A 23241-nucleotide genomic window follows, 5' to 3' on the forward strand; every position below is an offset into this window, starting at 1 on the left:
TTGTTTGGTTTTGTTATAGCCTTGTCTTGGGTTTGTTTACAGAGATGTATTTTGTTTAACCAAATATTAAAAATGGAAAAATCTCCATATAAAGTGTCCTGTCACTTCTGTGTGTTCAGCTGAATTGTTCTGTAACATGGTATGTAAAGGAAAAAATAAATTGTTCTTTGTTATGAAGTTGTGGCCTTCTTGGGAGAAACTACCTTCATCAAACCGCTTCTGAACTCTGATCCGGAACCATCTAGTTGACTATAGGTAACCCTAGGATACCACTCCTGAGACATTGCTAAGTTATCCAAAATTTCTTACCTATCTAAGCTGTCTTAAGGTGGAACCATCTCATCTCCCACCCCATCACAGCTAACAGTTTACATAAAACTAGAGGATAACCACCCATCTGGGTGCAAAGCTGCAACATCTACTCTAATTTTCCATTAGTATCTGGGGGGACAAGGGATGTCTACTAAACACACCATGTTTGGGTTGAATTTATTTAATACTTAATACAAAAAAGTATACAGCTGATTTCCAAAATGTAGTTGATTTATGATGCAAACAGAATCAGCACAGTCTTTAACCAAATGTGCTCCCCTTTCCTCCTCCAACAAAAGAAATTGCAAGGAAAATATTTGAAAACAAGTTTTCCCCACAGGGCTCAGATGAAACTTACTACCCTTTGTGATCCACTCTGCCTCTTGGTAAATACACGCCTTCCTTTCTATCGGTGGCCTCTTCTGGCCTTGATTTAGCCAGGAGAAATACAGGATTTTCTTTTGATTGCAGAATTTACTGAACAAACTGGCCAGAACCTAACTTGTGGCCCAAGGTAAGGAGTCCACAGCAGGAGCTTTTCATTTTAAAGTCTCTAACTGCTCACTGCATGGACTGATTGGATAAAAGGAAAAACTTGTGACCTCTGAAGGGGAAGCTACAGGGAGAAGCCCATCAAAAAAAAGGTCCAGGAGAGGGGATTTTGCCCCATTATGGATAGGTCAGTGTCCCAAAGTTTAAAAAAAAAAAGGGGGGGAAATGCCCACCCTGACAAATCAACAGTTCAAATGAATCAATGTTGAGGTCTCTCCATGTGATATGGATCTGAAGCAGCTTTTGGAAGTTAGATCTTTCCAGAAAGTGGAGGCAGGGCCCCTGGCATACTGCCAGACAGCCCTGTAGTGGGTCCTAAGAGAATCTGCAAGAGATGATACTGGGTTAAAAAAAAACTATTCAGATTAACTATAAAGACTGAAAACAGTATAGCACCCCTCCCTCCCTGCCCCCAGAGTTCCAGTAAGGAGGAGGTTTAGCACCTCCAATAATAAGAGCTCCACATTTGTGACTGGGCAACAAAATGGTAGATGAAATTCAGTGTTGATAAATGCAAAGTAATGCATATTGGAAAACAATCTCAACTATACATACAAAATGATGGGGACTAAATTAGCTGTTACCATTCAAGAAAGATCTTGGAGTCATGGATAGTTCTCTGAAAACATGCACTCAATGGGTGCAGCAGCAGACAAAAAAAGCTAACAATGTTATGTGGAGAGATTAAAAAGATTGGGACTATTCAGCTCGGAAAAGAGACAACTAAGGGGAGATACAATAGAGGTCTATAAAATCATAAACGGTGAGGCGAAAATGAATGAGAAAGTGTTATTTACCACTTTGCATAACCCCAAAATCAGTGGTCACCCAATGCAATTAATAGGCAGCAGGTTTAAAACAAAAGGAAGTACTTCACACAACACACAGTCAATCTGTGGAAATTGTTGCCAGGGGATGTTGTGAAGGGCAAAAGTATAATTGGGACAACGGGGAATGGATCACTCAATTGCCTTGTTCTGTTTATTCCCTCCAAAGCATTTGGCATTGGCCACTGTCGGAAGACAGGATACTGGGCTAGATGGACCATTGGTCTGGCCCAGTATGGCTGTTCTTATGTTTTTAACTCACTCTGCAGGGCTGAGAGTGCAATACTCCTGTCACTTTGCAATACCATTCCCCCTCTGCTATGACAGCTAACTTAACTGCTGTAGACTTATTCAGATGGCAAAGGGAAAAGAAGTCATCTCACCCTAGTACTCTTAGTCAAGGGTATCAAACATGTGGCCCATGAGCTGTATCAGGCCTATGATGTATTTGATGGCTGCATGATATACTCAGGTTGTGCAGAATCTAAACAAGTGGTGGGCAACCTACAGGCCGCATGCAGCCCATCAGGGTAATCCGCTAGCGGACCACGAGACAGTGTTTACATTGACCGTCCGCAGATACGGCTGCTCACAGTTCCTGGCCAATAGGAGCTGTGGGAAGCGGCGGCCAGTGCGTCCCTGTGGCCCCACGCCGCTTCCCGTAGCTCCCATTGTCCGGGAACGGCGAACCGCAGCCACTGGGAGCTGCGGGCTGCTGGGCCTGTGGACGGTCAATGTAAATAGTCTCGTGGCCTGCCAGTGGATTACCCTGAAGGGCCAAAGTTTGCCCACCACTGATTTAAGAGCTCTTTCCCCACACCCCAGCCTAAGTTCCCTCTAAGCTGTGCAGCTATGCAGCAGGCTGTCAAGGTCTACGCAGGCATGCAGCGGGGAAAGGCTCTCTTGCCCAGCCCCGGGCTGCTGTGGCAAGAGAGGCCTGGGGGAGTCCTCTCTCTCCACCACAGCCCAAGGGCAGCCTGCACCCCAAACGCCTCATCCCTGGCTCCACTCCAGAGCCCACATCTCCAGCCAGAGCCCTTGCCCCTCCACCCCTAAGCCTCCTCCCACATGCCGAACTCCTCGGACCCACCTCCGCCATACATCACCTCTGTATTGGTGCACATAACAAAATTCATTCCGTACATAGGTGTAAAAAATGAGGGGGAACATTGCCCCCAGCCCAAATCAGCTTTTAGCCCTCACTGCTGCAAAGAGCACCTTCCACATAAGAACTAAATATGTCAGCTGCCTGAATCTGCAGAGAGCTTGGAACAATGAGTAAGAGTGATGAATTCCCCTTCCCCCTTTTAATCTGATTGAAGTAGCCACTGTAAAAATCCAGTGATGACATGCCAACGTCAGCATTAACTGATAACTCTAGCAGATGGAATGGGGTAGTGGGTGCGAGTGCAGCCTTGAGGGGAGAGAGTTGCTAGGAATAAAAAAATGAATAAAAACTTTAGTTACTACATAAAGGCTGTATTGCCCCTTTGATCTCTGTGTGAACCTCCCACTGACATCAGTGGGATTTGTGCTGTGGATTGAGGATCATATGCCATCCTGAATTTATGCCCTGGCCCCCGGATCATAATTGAACATGAAATCAAGCCCTCTCCTCTCTGCTAAATGAGTTTGAAACTGCTGGTATTAGAAAAAGAAGGGGGGGAATCCTGGTGACTCAGGCAAGACAAGGTTTATGAAGCCCCCAAAACCCCATCATCGTCTGCTAATCTCTATGTTGCAAGGCAACCAAAGAGTATTAGCCTGTGTTCATGGACTGCAATGGAGAAAGGGTCTTGAGGTTTCAGGATCACCTGTCGCTGCTGCAGCTGCTGCTGTTGCTCCATCTGCAGTTTCTCAGTTTCAAATACAACAGGAAGAACGAGGATCATGAAGGAGGTACTCCCAATCCACAGAGCTGCCCTGGAGAATCTAGAGAGAAAAAATAATCATGACAGAAAAATCTTGATTTCCCTTCTCTTTTATATGGGACAGACCCCTGTTCCCCTTCTGCCTCTACAAAGGGAGGACCAAGAGAAACTCCCATACTGCTCTGCCTGGGTACCTCAATCCTGATTTGGACTAATTTTTGATATTCCAGTCTTGCACACTCCACGTAGCTCTGCCAAAGCACCTGAACCTAATCTGTAGTCGCCTTTGCTGTTCCAGTCCCGGCTCCCATACTCTGCTGTATGCTTTAGCAGGATGTGTAGCGTTACTACACACACCTTCAGCACAATCTGCGCTGCCCACTGACGCTCGCACACAAACCCAACAACCCGTGGCAGGGGGAGAGAACGCAGCACCGGCAGCGCGGTATCTGATTGGTGACCTGAAAAAAGCCACGCGGCCCCGACAACCCGCCCCCGCCCGGGACAGCCAGACCCAGCCACGCCCCCGGCGCCGCCTTCTCACCGGTACAGTCTCTGGGCCACAGAGAGGGACAAATCGAAGGTAGCTCCCGCCGCGGTCCGGACGCTCTCCGGGAACATCTCGGTCAGGCCCCAGAGCCGCTCGCTCAGGGTCTCGTCCAGCTGGGGGAGGAGAGGCTCGGAGTCAGACCCGTGAGATGCCGCTGGGAACGACCCCTGCCCTGCGCCCCCCACGCCCGGGGTCACCCCAGCCTCGCACATGGAGCCCGCGGACGGCTACGCTGCCCCTGCTCCCTGCCCCGCCACCCGGCGGCCCGGTACCTCGTCGTCGTCCTCCAGCTCCTCCTCCGCCTGGCCCGGGCCGCCCTTCGGCAGCAGCAGCTCCTCGGGGGACAGGGGCGACGCGGCGGCCATGGCTGCAACCAGGACAGAGGGGGGGACACCGGAACCGGAAGAGAGCCGACGAGACCGAGGCCCCGGCAGCGGACAGACACACCGGAAGGGAGGCGAGCGACAGTCACGCGGGAGGGGCTGAGAGCTGGGGGAGAGAGCGGCCTCTAGTGGTCAACCTCCCCCCCAGCGGCCTCTCCTGCCCAGATCTGCAACTCCATCAGGGCAAGGGGCCCTAGCCTGCGCCCCAGCCTAGCTGCTCTCTCCCATGCTCCATCGCTGCTGCCCCACAGCCGCTGCACAGCCCCTAGCCTTGCCTTTCCTCTCCACCTCTTCCATCTATCAGTAACTCCTAGGTGGCCTCCTCCATTGCCCACTGCTTCCTGGCCCCTCTGCTTCCAAAGGCTCATGCCCCTAGTTTAACCCTGCAGGTAACAGGCTCTTGCCCTGACACCTTGCGAAGTGGGTATGCAGAGGGAAAATTAGACCCTGGCCCTCCCCCACTTGCTCATCTCCTTTGCTGCAGAAGGAAATGACCAGTAGTTGTGCCATGGCTCATGGAGGAAGGGCATAATACATCTCTGTGAGATGGAGGCAATGTTGGGTTAGTGTATAGGGCACTGACGTAGGACTCAAGAGACTGGCTTTTTATTCCCAGATCTGCCACTGACCTGCTGTGTGACCTTGAATGAATCACTCCACCTGTTTCCCCTCTTACCCTTTGTCTATCCTATGTAACCAGACTGTAAGCTCTTCAGGGCAAGGACTGTTTCTCACTACATGTCTATGCAGTGTCTAGCACTCTGGGGCCTGCTTTCAGGTAGGGCTTATAGGTGCTACTGTTTTTATATATGTGTGCGTGCGTGTGTATATATACACATGTGCCTGTAACCTGATCCCGACCTTCGCAAGAATGTAACTGATTCACAAATGTGATTTGTTTTAATTTTATAGAATTTTTTTAATTTGTTTTCATTTTATACAAACGTAAGAAACACTCAGGAGAACAAACAATTCCAGAAACCCACCTGCCAACAGCAGGAAGCAGAGTTAATGGTTTGTACAAAAATAATAATAATAAATATCTGAAAATGGAAAGACTATTTTAGTTTAGGATGTTATTTGATTTTTAGAACAGGAGTCAGGGGAAGGGCCAATCTGAAGCTTGTGAGATATTAGCAAGGAGACCCATACAGAATCTGCAAACCAGAGACACTAAGGCCATGCACATATACAAAGACATCTTCCCTACCATCCACTCACAAATACTCCTCTGCTCACAATATAGAAAGGACTCTTGCCCAACACTCCTTGAGAAAACAGATTATCAACATGTGCTTCCATCAACGGCTCTGTGCCTTGAGTGGCAGGTCTATAGAGGAAAAGAAGTGAGGAGTGGTCTGGGAGAAACAGATGTTCATCACTACAGAACATGTCCTACAGTGACTTATCAAGAGCATTGCAGCAGCTCTATGGAGTAGTATAGTAGATCCTTCTGATTGGAGGCCCCATTAACATTTCAAGCCTGGGAACTTGGCTACCTGTCCAGCGGACTGTAATATCACCAAGTGCTACCAAAACAATGAAGCTGCCCCAGCCAGGCTTTAGGAGCCCTTCAGCTTTAGGAGCCCTGCTTGCATGGGTGATGGAGAATTCAAACCAAATTCCCTTGCTTGCCCGTCCGCTAACCCCGTTTCTTGCTGTTGTTCACTTCCTCCTCCGGCTGTGACTCTTCAGGTCCTCCAGCTCCTTCTCCATCAGATGGGACTCAGCTGTGGTCTCAGAGAGCTGCAACCAAAAGCAGGCAAGAATAAGAGTAAGAATAATCCCTCACATTCCCATGGAGTATTGTTTTTATAAGACATACACCAGAACAAGGAAAGTACTATCTAACTTATATCTCTAAAGTCCCTTCAACCCAGCAGGATCCCTAAGCACTTTACAGACATACACCACAGATACACAGGCACCTTTGGGGTGGAACTCAGCAGGTTCTGAGTCTGTACTATAAACACACTATACAACAGCTTTAGGAAGAAGTGAGAAAGAGTTTCCCCAATTAATACTTTGGATTTCACAGCATACTGTGTCCAAAGACCTTGCGTGAGGTAGAGAAATATCATTCTCATTTTACAGAGAGGGAAACTGAGGCACGAAGGTTCACTGAGTTGCCCAAGGCCACCCAGAAACTCTATGGAGAGCACAGATCTCCTGACTGTGCTTTAACCACAAAAACATCTTTCCAACTGAAACTGCAGAAGGAATTTAGGGAAGGAGAATGTAATTATCCAAATTGCTATTTCGTCAGGATGACATAGCGCAGGGGAGGCCAAATCGCAGCTCTTTTAGAGTTAAAATGCAGCTCACAGAGCCCCCCACAACACCTCCATTCTCCACCTACCAGATGAGGGGTGGAGCGGTGCGGCTTGGGGCTTCTGCTATAGACAACTGGTGCCTGAGAGCAGGGGGGTCACAATTTAAAGGTTCACCCCCCTCCCAACAGCTTGAGTCACGCCCTCCCAGGCACGCCTCCCTCTTAACCTTAGGGGTTCTCCCTGAAACTCCCAGCTGTATGTCACTGCCTCTCCCCATGGCTGCAGTTCCCAGCTTGCCAGCTCCAGCAGCTGCTGTGCAGGGAGAGGGCCCAATGGCACCATGTGACCGAGCGGGATCAGCAAATCCTAGCAAAGATCTGGGGGGGGGGGGCATGTGATCCCACGTACCCCCCTCCTGCGCATTGCCTCTGGCTTCTGTCCAGCAGGAAGGGGGAGTCTCGGGGCTTCAACCCCATGGGGTGCACCTGCCAGGGCTTGGGGCTTCAGCAGGACCGGGCTGAAGTCCTGAGACCCTGCCGCAGGGCAGAAGCCCCTATCCCCAGCAGGTGCACCTCAGCTCTTGAACTTCTGAAGATTGACGTACGTGACTCGGAAGCTCAGTAAATTTGGCCGCCCCGACATAGCGGTTAACATTCTTACTTTGTTAAATAGTTACCATGTTTCACTCCAGGAGTGGCTGCATTTTTTTCATGGAAGCGGTGATCCCTGTGTATGGCTGTATTTCAGTTTATAATGGTCTTTGGGGTAAAAGACTATATGGAGATGAACGATCTTTTTCATTACTCTTGCAAAAAGGGAGGCCTTATGGAACCTAAGATCTCAAGTGACCATGAATGGTCAAGGTCTTCATTTCACTGACTGTGCGGAAGCCCAACAGTGACAAGCAGATGCTAGAAGGGAGATGAGAAGATACTAATGTACAAATAGAAATTGGAAAACACTCAAGGTATGGGGGAAGTCTTCCCATATCATCCAGATGTTCAGGCCCCTCCTCTCAAATATGGTACTCACTGTAATCCAGCTCTTCTGCTGAAGAGACCTTGACTACCTCCTCCTCTTGGGGAGGAAGTGGATGAAGTCAGTTTTCACTCTTGCACAATCACTACCGTTGTTAAGTGTGCCTAACAGCGAGGTAGGGCTCAGTGTGAATGGGAGCAGGGACACAGGTTGGCATTAGGATCTGTGTTTTTGGGATGACCCAGAGCTCTTCACTCTGTCTCGGGGGCATTTCTGGTCACTTCAGAGAGGTGAATCTCCCCATCCTCACCATGTCCAGCAGGATATCCACTTTCAGACGCAGGAGATTGTTTTCTTCCTCCAACTGCTGGTTCCGCTTGCGCAGGCGCTGTGTCTCCCTGCGATCCCCACTGCTGCTCCCTGACTCTAAAGGAGAGACAGGCCAAAGTTATAATCATCAGGTAACTCCACAACCCTCCCAGACCAAAGCAACAGGAGCAGCTCCTCACCTGCTATCCATTGGCCATTCTCAAACTTCAGACTCTGTCCAGTGAGGGTCATGTTGGGAGTGCCATAGTCCAGGCCCAGCTCAATTTCACGGGTCGATCTGTCCAGCTGCCGAAAGAATTCAATGTTTTCTAGAATTTTCATTTTTTCTCTCCATACTTTCCCTCACACCTTCACTTTTCCTAAAGTGACTGGCATTCTTGTGAAAGGTGCTGTACCAGTGGCCATGGAATCTGATGTCCTATTATTAACATTGCACATGCTTCTGCAGTACAAGCTTCTGTCTCACACACACCTATACAGAGTCTCCTTCCAACATACGTCACCCCTGAACTAAAAGAGCTATCTTTAGGGATATGAGGGGAGTTCATTCTCCGGGGCCTACTTTATCTTTGGTGACAACTGTAAGGAAAGCCCCTGCCCCACTGGGGTCAGTATTAAAAGCACACAGAAGTTTCAGGTGCAGTGAATCCGGCTTCTGAATGAAGATGGAGTGAAGTATGCCACTAACTAAACATTCCACTCCTGCTCTCATTATCCAGCCATCAGTAAGCAGTCATGATTCTGGACCAGAAGAGGAAGGAGAAACAGATGGGAATATAAGAGAGGAGGGGTAGGGTGAAGTGTCTAATATTGTGACAACTCTCATGACAAAATAACATTTCTAAGGCAGACCACCTGCCCCTTGTTATTAAAGGGTTGATAGAAGATCCCTAGAACCCAGTACTTACCGAGTGCAGGTTAGAGAGAGAGGCTGATTTCCTAGGGGGAGTTTTCTTTGGACTGAATGTGTTCCCAAAGAGAGGCATGGCTTTCCAATCTCCAAGCCTGCTCACCTCTGCTGCCTTGCCCTGTTTTCCAGATACAAGGACAAAACATAGAAAAAAAACCTCAGACGTTTCTTATCTATCCAACCTCACACCGCAGGATGATTCCCTATGGAATACTTAGGATTTCCAGTTTGTTGGTTCCAATTTTCAGTATTTATGCTTAGACAAATTATGGCCTTTAAAAAAGTAAAATGATAGGATATATTTAAAATCACTGTTTAACTCTTCTTAAGACCTAGGGATGAGCCCTCAGTGAGCGAGAATCTTTTAAGCTCCCTCTGGAAAGAGTCTTCTTGAGTGTACATATTGTAATTTTAGAGTATTTTCAGTTACTATTTTATAGAAACCTACTGGTTTCCTCAAATATTTGATCAGCTGGGGATTTTATCGATTTTAATCAGTTGTACTCTAAAACCAGAAGCCCCAAGTACATTTTCAGAGCTTTGTTCAGTCCCACTTTAAAAAGAACAAAGCTTCTATATGAAGCATTCACCCCGGAATAGCCTCATCTGCCTGTAGGAAGTAGTCCCTTTAAAGGGATGTCGTCACTGCATGGTTAACCCAGCCTCTTACCTGGGTTTTAGTTCTAAACCCCATGCTGTCACCACAATAAAACCTTTGACCTGCTTTTGGAGTGGCTTTGAATCCAGATTTGCTTGCCTGACTGGGGGTTAAAGCTTGGGTTCTGCTTTAACTCAGGCTGTGACACACCCACTCTGCAGCGTGAATGCAAACTGTAACCCAGGTTACATAATTTAGGTTCTACTAATCCTTCAGTGCCTTCCCATAATTCCCCAGGATTGGATTTTCTTTACCTTCTATGCAGGGGCAGAGACTGGGGAGAGCAGGGGAGCATTGCCCCCCCCAAACCAGAGGTGACATGGAGTCACGTCACATCTCTCCTCTCCCCCCACCCCACCCAGATTTCTGTCTTCCATTTAGCATAAAGGTTTTCAAACTATGTGACACATCCCCCTGCCCCCAGTTTGAAAACTATCACCTCCTGCCAGGAGCTGGCAGATTGGAAGCTGATGGGAGCCACCCAGCCTGCCCAGGCCCCTGGCTCTCCACACTGGAGGGCGCTAGCTGGCTCCCCTGCACCGCCGGGCACTCCCGGCAGCACAGCTCTAAGCTGCGCTTTGATGCGCTCTTGCCTCTCCCCCAAAGAAGCTCCTTGAGGTGCTTGCTCGCCACTGCCCTGGCTCCTCAGGAGCAGCAGCAGATCCAGGAGCACTTCAGGGAGCATCTCGTGGCAGCCGGGCAGGGACCAGTTCTAGGGGGTGTTGTTGGTCAGTGCCACCCCAGGCTCCTTCAGGGCAGAGGCAAGAGTGCGTCAAAGCGCAGCTTGGAGTTGTGCCACCCACCCTGCCTGGGGAGCGCCTGGTCGTGCAGAGGCAGCTCAGCTTGGGAAGCAGGGCAGGGAGGGCTGCTGGGCTTCCAGCCAGTACCCTGGCTCCCTCAGTGTTGAGAGCCAGGGCCCCAAGCAGTTCCCTCCAGCTCCCGATCCGCTGGCTCCTGGCAGGAGGCGATAGTTTTCAAACTGTGGGGCACTTCCTCCTAGGGGGATATGCCACAGTTTGAAAACCTCTGTGCTAAATGGAAGGCTAAAATTGGGGGTGGGAGGGAGGGGCACATGACCCTGCATGCTCCCCCACACGCCGCTTCTGCTTCCCTGGGGCCTAGGACCCTGCGTGTCCATCCCCCCCATGTCACCTCTGGGGGACATGTGACCCTGTGTCCCCCACCCTCCCAAATATAGAAGTCAAACGACATCTATTCTTCTATGTACTCTCTTCTCCTGCACCAGAATTCACCTACCAGTTTATGTACACTGGTTCAGTGTTTATATCCTATGTTCCACGGGGCCTGCAGAGTCCCAAGCTGGAAGTGCTTTAGTTTACTGGCTTGGCAGGCTTGAGAACACTTCCCCCGGGGCCCAGGAAGGACAGACGGGCTCTTCCACAACATGCTACAAAAAATTCCTTGAATAGCTCCGCTTACTGCAGTGCTAAAACCCCTGGGATACGCCCCCAGAAATCCTCTCGCCTAACCCAGGCTACTGCAGTGCCAGTGTGGATGTGGCTACAGGGGTGACAGCTGAGTAGGGCTCAGCAGGGTGCACGGTCACATATGGGCTTGGCTAGCCCAGGTTCCCAGATCCGGGCTAACTCAGCAGTGAAGACGCAGCCCTGACTCACTTCTCCCTTTGAAACCCCTGCGGCCGGGCAGCAGCCCGCCGGGAGGCCTCAGTGTGCCCCTGTGTCTCCGCAGAGGGCGGAGGTCACCCAGGAGCCGTGCAGCGCGCTCCCCGCGGCCCCTCCCTTGGGATCTGGTCACCCACCTGCCTGGCTGGGGCTGCTACAGGGAGCCCGTCACCGCAGCGACACGCGCGTGTGTCGGGGGGGGATATTGGGGTGTCAGTGGAGATTGTGGACATTGTCTCTTTAAATCAAAAACGAGGCTGAAACATCCAGGTCCCCCTATCCTTCTAGTACCCGCGCGGCGGGAAAGCTCATAATCCGCACCTCACCTGCACCAAGCGTTTCACTCTGCCTTGTAGCCCACCGCCGGCCGTCTTGCGCATGCGTATCTGACGCCTTCGAAGTCCGCAGCTGTTTGCGGCGGGGGAACGGGCCATACCACCTCGATGGAAGAGGGTTAGGACTCTACCACTGGGGAGAGGGGAAGGCCGGGAACCGGTAGAACGTTATTCTGTATAAGGGCATACGTTAAAGTACATCCTCTCCCCAGGGATCGGCTCATGAATGGAACGATCCGTATTCAGCGTCCCTGAGAGTTCAGAGATATGAACCGGTATCAGATGTCAGACCCCCCCCTTCCCCAGCCCGGAATGGTAGTGTCGGACTCGCGAATGGTCACGCGTGGGGAGACTCTGAAGCTAGACAGTACCATGGAAGAGGGAGGTGAGTGCGAGCCAACGGCATTCTTTCGCTACCTCACCTCGAGTTCCTTGTCTCCCTCCTCCCCCACCCAGTGGGAGCGGTCCCTCCCTTCGGAGTGCGGAGGAGAATGGTTTACGCCGCTGGGTTGCCATGGTGATAGAGGGACGCCTAGCGAGGCAAGATATAATGAGCCCTCGCTGGAGACTTCTCCCGCCTAGCGCCTCCTGGGGGCTCCCGCAAGCGCTCCGGTGAGCCGTGCGCGGGCAGCACCCACCCGGCAGGCTCCTGGGCGGCAGCGGCCGGGGGGCGGGGCTCTCTCCCTCCCGGGCTGTGTCCGCGCCCGGCGCCCCCCAGCGGGGGTTCAGCCGCTCTCCGCGCTGTGAGCCCCGCCCGTGCGAAGCCGGGGGTAACGCTGCGCCCCCGAGCGGCGTCAGGAGGCGCTGGGAGCCCGGGCGGGGCTGGCGGCGGGGTTACAAATCCCCCCTGGGCTGAGGCTCTGCGCTGCAGCCGCTGGCAGCGCGGGGCGGGGGGGGCCTTTAGGGGCCTTTGTAGCCTCCCAGCTCCGAGCTGCTCCAGGGGCTGAACTGTCCACGTGGGCAGCCCGAGGGCTCCGTTCAGTTCCGGCCGCCTGTCCGGGGCTGCCGATGGGCAGGGGAGGAGGCGCTACCCCAGAGCCCCCTGCCCCGTGGGGCCTGCGTGTACCAGCTCCAGTCTGGCAAACAGCGGCGGGGGTGACACCCGAGACACAACAGCCAACCCTGCAATGTCCTAGTCCAGGGGTCGGCAACCTTTCAGAAGTGGTGTGCCAAATCTTCATTTATTCACTCTAATTTAAGGTTTCACGTGCCAGTAATACATTTTAACATTTTTAGAAGGTCTCTTTCTATAAGTCTATAATATATAACTAAACTATTGTTGTATGTAAAGTAAATACGGTTTTAAAAATGTTTAAGAAGCTTCATTTAAAATAACATTAAAATGCAGAGCCCCCCGGACCGGTGGCCAGGACCCGGGAAGTTTGAGTCCCCACTGAAAATTAGCTCGCGTGCCGCCTTTGGCACGCGTGCCATAGGTTGCCTACCCCTGTCCTAGTCACGTCCCAAAAAGATGTGCTTTTGAGGAGCTGTGGTGGTGGTGTAGCCCTGTTGGTCCCAGGGTGTGTGAGACACAATGTGGGTGAGGTTATAGCTTGTATTGGATCAACTTCTGAGGGTGAAAGAGGAGACAAGCTTTCCAGGTCGCTCCTCTTGAGACCTTCAGCTCTGGTGTTGATCGAAAGCTCTTCTTCTCTTTCATCAGTACAAGTTGGTCCAGTAAAAGATATTATCTCACTCACCTTGTCCCTCTTTTAAGGAAACTCATTTCATCAGGACAGAGGGCCACTTCTCCACCCTTTCCTCCTAACTAGCTGCTTTCCCAGATTCTCAAATGGGAATTATCTTGGTTGATATTTTCAAACAGGAACTTTTGACAGGCCTGCTTGCTGCTTATTGGCTGGAGGAATGCCCAGACATCTCACATCATACCCTAAAAATGCTACCAAACCCTGATAGTTTAATATCGCCCTCCTTCACGCCTAAGTTTCTCTGACCTTCCACACATTTCCCATTTATTATTATTTATTATAGTGTTATAGGTATGTAAGGGTATGTCTACACTACGGGATTAATCCGAATTTAGATAATTCGAATTTGGGAAACAGGTTGTATAAATTCGATTGTGCGCGGCCACACTAAGCACCTTAATTCGGTTTTTAACCACATTAATTCGGTGGTGTGCAGCCACACTACCCCATTAATTTAAACACAGTAATTCGGTGGTGTGCGGCCACACTAACCCTAATTCGAATTAACAAAATCGATTTAGGCGCTACTCCGCTCGTCGAGGTGGAGTACAGAAATCGATTTTAAGTGCCCTTTAATTCGAATTAACTGGCTCTGTAGTGTGGACGGGTGAAGGGTTAATTCGGATTAACGCAGCTAAATCCGAATTAAAGTCGTAGTGTAGACCAGGCCTAAGGCACTGTACAAGTAAAGTATATAACAAGGTGCCTGCCCCAAGGAAATTACAGTTAAAATTATAAAAGTAATACAAATAAATACAGCATATATATCAGGGAGAAAACAAGAGGTCACAAAACAAGTGTTATCTGGAAACATCTGAGCTTGCTGAATCCTTACTTATGCCTTAAAACATAGCCTGGCTGTTTGTTTCCATTGTTATGGGGAGAATCGTCCTCCAACGACCTTCTCCCACTCATCTGAGCCCCACAAATCTCCTGACCTTTCCACGTGAGGTGCAGTGTCCTTACTGCCTGTGGCAATGAAGAATTATCAAGAGGGATCTCAGTACGGACCCACTCAAAGCAAAATCCAGCAATGTTTGTCAAAGGGCATTTGGTTTTGAAGGCAGTGAAGTGGGAGAGAGGAAGAAGAAAAGAAGAGGTTTTATAAAAATATTTTTGTAATGGAAATGTTTTGTTCCCACTTTGCTAGGAATTAGTTTATATTTTACACTGGAAACATGGCAGCCTTAAATAATATTTCACCGATGAACCCATTCCAAGAATTTATGGGGGTATTGCCCCTGAAACAAGCAAAGGAGACTGAGAAGTTGGACATGCAGCAGAGCCTAAATGAGAAACCTTCATGTATCTTCTGCCAGTGAACAATCAATGCTAGAAAGTCACATACTGTGTTGCTTATGTAGGCCAAGCTGTATGCCCAGATGGGCACTTTGTGCTTCCACTCCAGCCAAGCCCCTTGCCCCCATCCCCCATGATGGGCAGAACTCTGATTTTGATAAACAGTGGAAATCAAGCTTTTGGGGTTTCTAAAATCAGTGGGTTTTTTTTGTTTTTGTTTTTTGGTTTTTTTGGTTTCTGATTTTCATCAACATCAATAGGGTTCTGTTCAGTGTGTGGGTGTGGCAGAGGGTGGCAGCTAAGGGCTCCACTAACCCTGACTGAACTCTAATGATGAGGTCACCATCTCACCCTATATCCTCAGTGACTAAATAGGGATTTTAATGGAAATCAGGCTTTTCTAACTTTCTGACTTTCACCAAAATCAATAGGGTTCTGCCCATTGATACCTAGAGGATTTCCTGAGATTCTGGAATTGATCAGATGTGATTTTCAACAATGATCATGTTACAGACACACAAAGAAATGTCATTGAGTTGGGTGTGAGGGGTTGCTTCACTTGGCCAACTAAACATAACTCACCACGGTTTGGGCTGTTCTGATAAGGGCATGATGCTGAGATTTCAGCAATTAAGAACTGCTCAGATGCAGGGGAAGGGTGAGGTAAGACTTGATTTGTTTCAACAGCACTTGGTCTGTAATAGCCCAAACTTGTTGACTGTCAGTAAATGGTTGGGGAGATTTTGCTGTTATATTTCTTGATGACTGGCTAATGTATTGTGCTGTGAAGGTTATTGTGACATCACTCAGGGTACACTCTAGACTGTTGAACAGCTGTGTCCCCTCAATTCTCCAATCAGAGGTGCCTTTACACTGCTTTGCTGGGAGAACAACCACTCCTGGCCAGTTCACATACAGCATCTAGCATGCAAAATCACTCCCAGATGAATTACCAGCCACTCATGAATTCCATACAGGGCAATACCAGCAAACTCCCAGTCCCAGACTTTCCCCCAGAAATGTGGCTTATACTGCCTTGCTCTCTACTGGATGATGCAACCTCATATAAAGTCTGTCAATTGATCAGTGGAAAATGATATGCACAAACCTTGTTATCTCAAGCGGAGGTTCCCAAACACTTCAATCCAAACACATTGGTTTAGACAAAACAATAAAACAAGTTTATTAACTACAGAAAGATAGATTTTAAGTGATTACAAGTAAAGAGGCATAAAAGTCAGAATTGGTCACAAAGAAAATAAAAAGATAACATGCAAACTAGTATGTAACTTACCAAGCTAAGTAGATTCAAAGCAAAGGTTTTTCTCATCACCTGCTCTATGTAGTCTTTAATGGCTGGAAGCTTTTAGGCCTCCCCCAGTTCAGTGTCTCTTCAGGCATTGTTGCTGCCATGAGCAGAGAAGTAGAGTAGAGAGGTAATTTGTGTGTGTTCTCTGTTCTTACACCACTCCCTTCTCTTTGAGGATTATCTCCAGCTGGGGTTCAGGTGATAGCCCGTCTGTTTACATGGGAACCCCCAGTTCTATTGTCAATATATAAAGTTCTTGCTTACACCTTTCTTCCTGCCAAAGAATGGCCATTTAACTAGGTGATGGTCCCCTTGACTTTGTTGACACCAGGCTAAGGTGTTGGTTGTCTTTTCTTTCTGATGAACTGGTTTGTGCTTGCTTTTCTAAATTTGGATCATGTTACAGCAATATTATACAGTAGAATCTTGTAACTTTTTACATACAATTTTGCCACACATATTTTACCAGGACAATAATGTTCAGAATGTTGAATTTTTGAAGTGATACTTCATAAGGCATACTTAGTACAACATTTATCATGGTCTTGTAAAAAAGGGTGAACAAGGGGTACAGACTGTATTTATTGGTATGGAATGTATTTTAATGGATGGCAGGGTGTCTAGAGCCTATGAGAAGCATCTCTTTGAGGCAAAATCAAAATATATATTCCTTCCCTTTTAATTTTTCAAGGGCTCCCCAATTTGCCAAACATTTTGTTGGTAGTCCAAAGTCTGCAGCTCCACTGTACGGATACCAGTTGCAACCGGTTTGGAGGCTTTTCTGAAAAGATTTGGATTGTGTAGTTAGTGAGATGAGTCAGGGTTGCAGAGACAGGGGAAAACAAGTCAAAGAGAGAGAAAATACGGAAGAGAAATAGCAGCAAAGAGAGAAAGTATCAGAAAAAGAGTAGCAGCATGATTTTTTGTCTGGTTTGTTACACCTATTAATATTCTCCAAAGAGGTTCCTTAACATACCTACCTTCTCAGTGTGCCCAATTGGCAGTATGCAGAAAGTGAACCAGAAAATTGCACATTTGCGACTGGAGCTGGAAAAATTCCACACTGGTGACCTGGTGAGTAAACACAGTTTGCTGCAGCGTATGCAAGGAAAAGCATAGACTTAGTACACCTGGGGGAATTCTGCGCCACTGTGCACACACATAATTAATGAACCATGCATATTTTAATTTTTTTGTACAGAAAAAGCTTCTGCAGAAAAGTTGCTGCAGTTCTGCCTTTTGCCCACCGGCGGGTGCTGTGGCGATAGAACATAGCAGCAGCTTCCAGCAGAAAATAACTTCTGCAGTACTGCCTTTTGCCCACCAGAGGGAACTGTGGTGATAGAACACAGCAGCTACTCCCAGCCAGCTAGGGAAGAGAAAGAGCCTGCAGAGCCTTCTTCACAGCGTCTGTAGGGCCAGTTCAGGAGACAGGGACTATGTGGAGACAGACAGTGTGGGGCTGCTGGGGGGTCAGACAGGGGCTCATAAGGGCTAGTGTGGGAGGACAGACTGTGGCAGGGGCTCAATGGGAGTGGAGGCTCAGGGCCACAGGGGGAAGGGAGGTGCATGGCCACATGGTGATGGGGAGGGGGTGCAGGGCCACATAGGGACAGGGGAGTGGCTCAGTTGGGGCACAGAGACACAGGGGCAGGGGGTACAGGGCCATGTGGGGATGGGGGTGTGGGTGTCGGATTGGGGGTGGAGGGACACTTGTGCCTGACTGAGAGAGGCTAGGGGTCAGCCAGGATCTGCATGGGGGAAGTTCCCTAACAGTCCCTTGCTGTCCCCCCCAAAAAACTCTTCTATATTTTTCCCACCCATACCCAACAACCTTCCAGGTTCACATGCAGGCTGCTTCCCAGCAATTATTTCCCTCCCACTCAGCTCCTCTGTTACCCTTGACTCCCCCAGCCTTTGCACAGCTTCTGGGAAGTGCAGGAAATACGGTTCTGTATTGTAGTTTAAATGAATTATTACTCAGAGTTCTGTATTAATATGCCTAGTAAGGAATCTATCTGCCAAAAAACATTTTCTGAATCTTTTTGTTGTTGTCTGTATTGTTACAGACATACTTGCTGGCAGGTATTTTGAAATGAATGACCAAAAATAATTGAAATTGGATTATATTGTGTTATTTTGAAAAATAAAATATGCAGCATTTTGCAAAATCTGAAAATATTATTCACAGAATCTTTACTTTTTTGTTGCAGAATTTTTAATTTTTTGGCACAGAATTCCCCCAGGAGTAATTTAGGAGTGTCTCCTAATGGTACATTTGGGCAATGCATCATTCCAGCAGGGTAGATGTTGCAAAATAGTGGCCTCCTAACGCTTCCGAGGAGAGTAGGTGCTGGAAATTACTGAGTCCTTTAAAGGGGGGGAAATTATAGGGAGGACACCCCCAAAATTAGAACAGAATCTTGCAGTTTTGAATGGGCATTTTGTGAATTAACTGGATTTTGTGTGTGTAGGTATGTATGTAGTAGGGAGAGGAAAGAGAATGGAAGAGCAATGGCAGGAAAGATAATAACAGAAAAAGGAAGCAGGAGACAGAGTTAATTGATTGTAGAATTATATTTCAGAACTGAAAACATTTGAGCTCAAATAGCTGCTTTTGGAGTCTGGGGTCCTTTTGTTCCCAAGCCCCAAAACGTAGTGTGGAATTAATCCCTAACACCAATTGCTGTTGTTTTTGTTATTGTTGAAGGTGATTGAGGACTTGGAATCATTAAAGAGATACTCTGGACAGAAGAGCTTCAGAAGAGAGAAAAAGCACTTCAAGACATCCAGGGACAGAGGCACACATGCTTTCTAATTACATATCTTCGGGGTTGTTATTGGGGAGATGAGTACAGCTTAAGGTGCTCCAGATCAGGACATTTCCTGCCAATGAATACTGGGGTATTAATGATCCCCCTTCCAGTGGAGTCCCACATTAGGACATTTCCTGCAAGCTCCAGATTGAAATGCCACCGGCATCTCCAGCAGCTCACACCCTCCTTGAGTATTTGCCCTAGCAAAAAGTAATTTTACCATGTAATTTTTGAAATTCTGAATGTATAAATAGTGTGTGCCCTCATGTCCTGGAGACAGCTCTAGATTCCTGATCAGGACTTTGAAACAAACAAAGATACCTCTTGCAGAGAATCCATGACAGGTTTTGAGCCCAGTGAATAATTGGGACAGGGTTTGGGGAGTTTAGGCCCTGAATCTGTGAATACTTATGCCCATGCTCAGGGCCGGCCTTTGGGGTAGGCTGTACGGCCCTTGCCCAGTGCGGCCTGCCCAAGGGGACGTCGTGCGCAGGGTTTGGATTCCCACCTGACCTGCTGCCGAGAGGTCAGCTGGACTGATGGAGGCGGCAGGGCAGGCAGGTGAGCAGCAGCGTAGGGGAGGGGGAGAAACCTGAGCTGCAGGGGGCAGTTGGACGACCAGCCCTCAAGCCAGGTGACTCCTCTGGAGCAGGGATGCCCCTCCTCCGCCCTGCTCCACGTGTGCAGCCACTGCTGTTCCTGTCCCACCCACTGTCTGCTCTGTGGGGGTGGGGCGGAGGGGCTGATGGCGGGGTGTCCCCCTACCCGTGTACCCGATTTCCACTAAACTGGGGTGACGGGACAGTGGGAATCTGTGTGTGCTGCTGCCTCTCTGGGTCTGGAGCTGCTGGCAGCTGCTTGTGTTTGAACAAGCCTAGTTCAGGCTCCTGACCCTGAGTGCTTTCTTAAAGAGACAGCGCACTCACTCACTCCCTCAGGAACACACACTCCCCTCAACACACACACACTTTCCTTCACACACTCCTTCACACAGTCTCCCCAACACATACACCAGGGCTCCCTGCATCCAGGTCACTTCCCCACCTGGGCTGTGCAAGGCATCAGGAGCTGCTGCTCTCCTGCCCTCCCCTTACACAGCCAGCAGGGAAAGTGACCTGGATGCAGGTCACTAGGGGGCTGTGAGGAGGAGAGCAGCAGTCCAGTGGGGGAGTAAGCAGCAATGCCAGCTGCTTTATGCATCCAGGTCAGTTTCCCAACGTGGGTGCAGGAGGGGGATGCAAGGGTTAGGGGCTCAGGAGGGGACAGGTGTTGGGGGGGCAGGGGTTGGGGTGAAGGAGGTATGCACAGGGATTTGGGGCACAGGAGGGGCAGGGATGAAGGACACGGTGCAGGGGTTGGGGCTCAGGAGGGAGGTGCAGGGGTTGGGGTGAAGCAGGCACAGTGCAGGGGTTAGGGGCACAGGAGGGGACAGGTGTTGGGGTGCAGGAGGAGGGCAGGGATTGGGGTGAGGAGGCATGCACAGTGTAGAGGTTAGGGGCTCAGGAGGGAGGTGCAGGGGGTAGAAGTGAAGGGGTGCAGGGATTGGGGCACAGGAAGGGAGTGCAGGGGTTGGGGTGAAGGGGGCACAGTGCACAGGTTAGGGGGCACAGGAGGGGACAGGGGTTGGGGGGTTGGGGTGCAGGGAGGGCAGAGGTTGGGAGTGAAGGGGTGTAGGGATTATGGGTGCAGGAGGGGGAGCAGGCATTTGGGACGAAGGGGGCACAGTGCAAGTGTATGGGGGGAAGGCAGGGTGGGGAGCCTGGGGAGCTCATGGGGGCAAGAGGAAATGCGGGGGGTGCCATGCCCATGGGGGCCAGAAGCACCAAAATGCAAGTTCGCCCAGGGTGCCATTTTCCCTAAGGCCAGCCCTGCCCACGCTGAACTTTATGCATGTAGATAGTTCTATTGAGTTCAATGGGGCTATTCACGTACATAAATATTTGCAGCATTGGAACCAAAATGAGTGGTGTGAGAATAATCCTGCAGTATAGATATGATAAATAATATTCATTATCACATACATCATTAGCAAATCTCATTGTTTTGATTTAAGGAACCCCCGGTAACCTGGAACACAGATTGTGCATCAGCACCCCCTAAAATATTAAGAGCTAAATGTTTTGGCATTTATTTTTCAGTTGGCATGTGTAAGGCACTCATGCCTACAGTAATTGAGAACCTCATAAAAATTAATGAATATAGCTTTGTAATGCTACTGTGAAGTGACTTGGTATCGTGATATTTTGATTAAAAAACTAGAACGATATAAAACTAACATGGCACACACTAAATGAATTAAAAACTGGCTAACTGGTAGATTTCAAAATGGAATTGTAAATGGGGAATTGTCATTGAATGGATGTGTTTCCAGTGAATTCCCACGGGGACAGTTCTTGGCTCTATGCTATTTAAAATTCTTATAAATGACCTGGAAGAAAACATAAAATCATCACTGATAAAGTTTGCAGCTGACACAAAACTTGAGGGAGTGTTAAATAATGAAGAAGACATGTCACTGATTCAGAGCGATCTGCATCACTTGGTAAACTGAGTGCAAGCAAACAATATGGGTATTAATATGGTTAAATATACACATCTAGGAACAAAGAATGCAGGTCACACTTATAGGGGGAACACTGATTGAAAAAGATTTGGGAGTGATGGTGGGTAATCAGCTGAACATGAGCTCCAGTGTGACACAGTGGCCAAAAGAGCTAATGCGATCCTGGGATGCATAAACGGGAATCTCGAGTCGGAGTAGAGAGGTTATTTTACCTCTGTAATTGGCACAGGTGCTACTACTGCTGGAATACTGTGTTCAGTTCTGGTGCCCACAATTCAAGAAGAATGTTGATAAATTGGAGAAGGTTCAGAGAAGAGCCACAAGAATGATTAAAGGATTAAAAAACATCTCTTATAGTGATAGACTCAAGGAGCTCAATCTATTTATCTTAATAAAGAGAAGGCTAAGGGGTGATTTGGTACAGTCTACATGGGGAACAAATATTTGATAATGGGCTCTTCACTCTAGCAGAGAAAAGTGTAATATGATCTAATGGCTGGAAGTTGAAGCTAGACAAATTCAGACTGTAAATCATAAATTTGTAATGGTGAGAGTAATTAACCATTGGAACAATTTACCAAGGGTCATGGTGGATTCTCCATCACTGGCAATTTTTTAAATCTAGATTGGATATTTTTCCTGCTCTAGGAATGATTTTGGGGAACTTCTACGGCCTGTGCTGTACAGAAGGCCAGACTAGATGATCACAAAGGTTCCTTCTGGACCTGGAATCTATGAATCAGTAAAGAAATAAGAAAACATTTTGAAGCTGGGGAAATTGAGGCAGGGAGAGGTTAAATTACTTGTCCCAGGTCATGTAGGGTTTATGTGCTAGGGCCAGAGATAGAACCAAGCTGGCTACTAGTTCTGTACCTTAACTACAGGGTTGTCTTCCCCCATATGTTGTTGGAAAGGTAACTGTTCCTAGATCTATAATAGTGTTTCTTATTTGATATATAACCTGGATGTCATCATAATTTTGCTATTTTACTTCCTTGAGCCAGTACCTTAACTGATTCTTCAATAGTGAGATAGCGGGGAACGGTACGTCCATTCTCCCTATTCATCCTCATTCTTATTCGCTGGAATGAAGTAGGGTAGACAGTAGCATGCTGCCTCACCTTACTGATTCAGCTGAAATTCTCCTGGCTTGTGTTGCTGTGTCCTCAATCATGCTCTTCAGCCTCTCAGTAGTCTCATTCTTCTATCTTCTTGCTGCAGACAGAGATAGGAAGGAGATATGCCACTTTGCCCAGAAGTATGAGCACTCTATGCGTGCGTCAGACTTTGACCCACTATCTCAGACCAAGCTCACCTACAAGAAGGTAAGATCACCTATGAGAAGGGACAGAATTCTTCCCCTCCCCTACACATATGCAACATCTCTTGGAAAGAGACAGAGTCCAATTCTCTAGATTGCTGGGAGAAATAATTGATGCTTGTTTTTATTTTTGGGATGGGTGCATAGGAATGTAGGAACTGGCTTATTGTGTCAGATCACTGGTCTGTCTAGTCCATTATCCCCCCCTCCTAACAAATTGCATCATATCACTGGTCCATCCATTCCTGTATCCTCCTTCATTTCGTACCAGTTCCATAGATTGATTATACTGTATCCTCTGTAAAGGATTATTTCCTTTTATTGATTCTAAATTTTTCTGTCCTTCAATTTCACAAGTCTTGCTTGTGTTCTGTTGTGGAACAGGTAACAGATCAGACCTTCCCCTTCTTATCACTAGGGCCAGGTCTACACTACAAACTAGTCAGTGCAAAGTATATTAGCATAAAGCCACTGCAGTTGGTATATTCACTTGTGAGCATGCACACTTGTCTGCTTGCTTTGGCACTTTGTATACTCATCAAGCTTGCTCATCTCACTGCAAAGTGCAGTGCACCATTGGTAGGTGCCCTAGTGTGTCACGC

General features: G+C 48.4%; 3 protein-coding genes across 3 annotated transcripts in view; 1 reads left to right on the forward strand and 2 right to left on the reverse strand.

The window, feature by feature from the left end:
* Nucleotides 1-483: 483 nt before the first annotated feature.
* On the reverse strand, nt 484-4512 carry TOMM22 (translocase of outer mitochondrial membrane 22). The gene is made up of 4 exons (XM_024208738.2): nt 4385-4512; nt 4107-4225; nt 3506-3623; nt 484-1189 (listed from the first exon to the last, which is right to left on the reverse strand). Exons 1-4 carry the CDS (start codon nt 4475-4477, stop codon nt 1115-1117), a joined length of 405 nt encoding a protein of 134 aa, XP_024064506.1. The 5' UTR covers nt 4478-4512; the 3' UTR covers nt 484-1114.
* Nucleotides 4513-5456: 944 nt separating this feature from the next.
* On the reverse strand, nt 5457-11721 carry CBY1 (chibby family member 1, beta catenin antagonist). The gene is made up of 5 exons (XM_024208744.1): nt 11614-11721; nt 8985-9104; nt 8256-8361; nt 8057-8172; nt 5457-6241 (listed from the first exon to the last, which is right to left on the reverse strand). Exons 1-5 carry the CDS (start codon nt 11719-11721, stop codon nt 6161-6163), a joined length of 531 nt encoding a protein of 176 aa, XP_024064512.1. The 3' UTR covers nt 5457-6160.
* Nucleotides 11722-11941: 220 nt separating this feature from the next.
* The window catches only part of FAM227A (family with sequence similarity 227 member A), a 49731-nt gene continuing 38431 nt past the window's right edge, over nt 11942-23241 (forward strand). Inside the window, exons 1-5 of the mRNA XM_026657538.1 lie at nt 11942-12007; nt 14482-14636; nt 16928-17013; nt 18650-18740; nt 22540-22643. Of these exons, the coding sequence (XP_026513323.1) occupies nt 14510-14636; nt 16928-17013; nt 18650-18740; nt 22540-22643 (408 nt within the window). The 5' untranslated portion in view covers nt 11942-12007; nt 14482-14509. The remainder of the gene's footprint in view (nt 12008-14481; nt 14637-16927; nt 17014-18649; nt 18741-22539; nt 22644-23241) is intronic.

The sequence above is a fragment of the Terrapene carolina genome, unplaced genomic scaffold (assembly GCF_002925995.2).
Source record: "Terrapene carolina triunguis isolate 2854851 unplaced genomic scaffold, T_m_triunguis-2.0 Scaffold247, whole genome shotgun sequence".
In the NCBI taxonomy this organism is placed as follows: domain Eukaryota; kingdom Metazoa; phylum Chordata; order Testudines; family Emydidae; genus Terrapene; species Terrapene triunguis.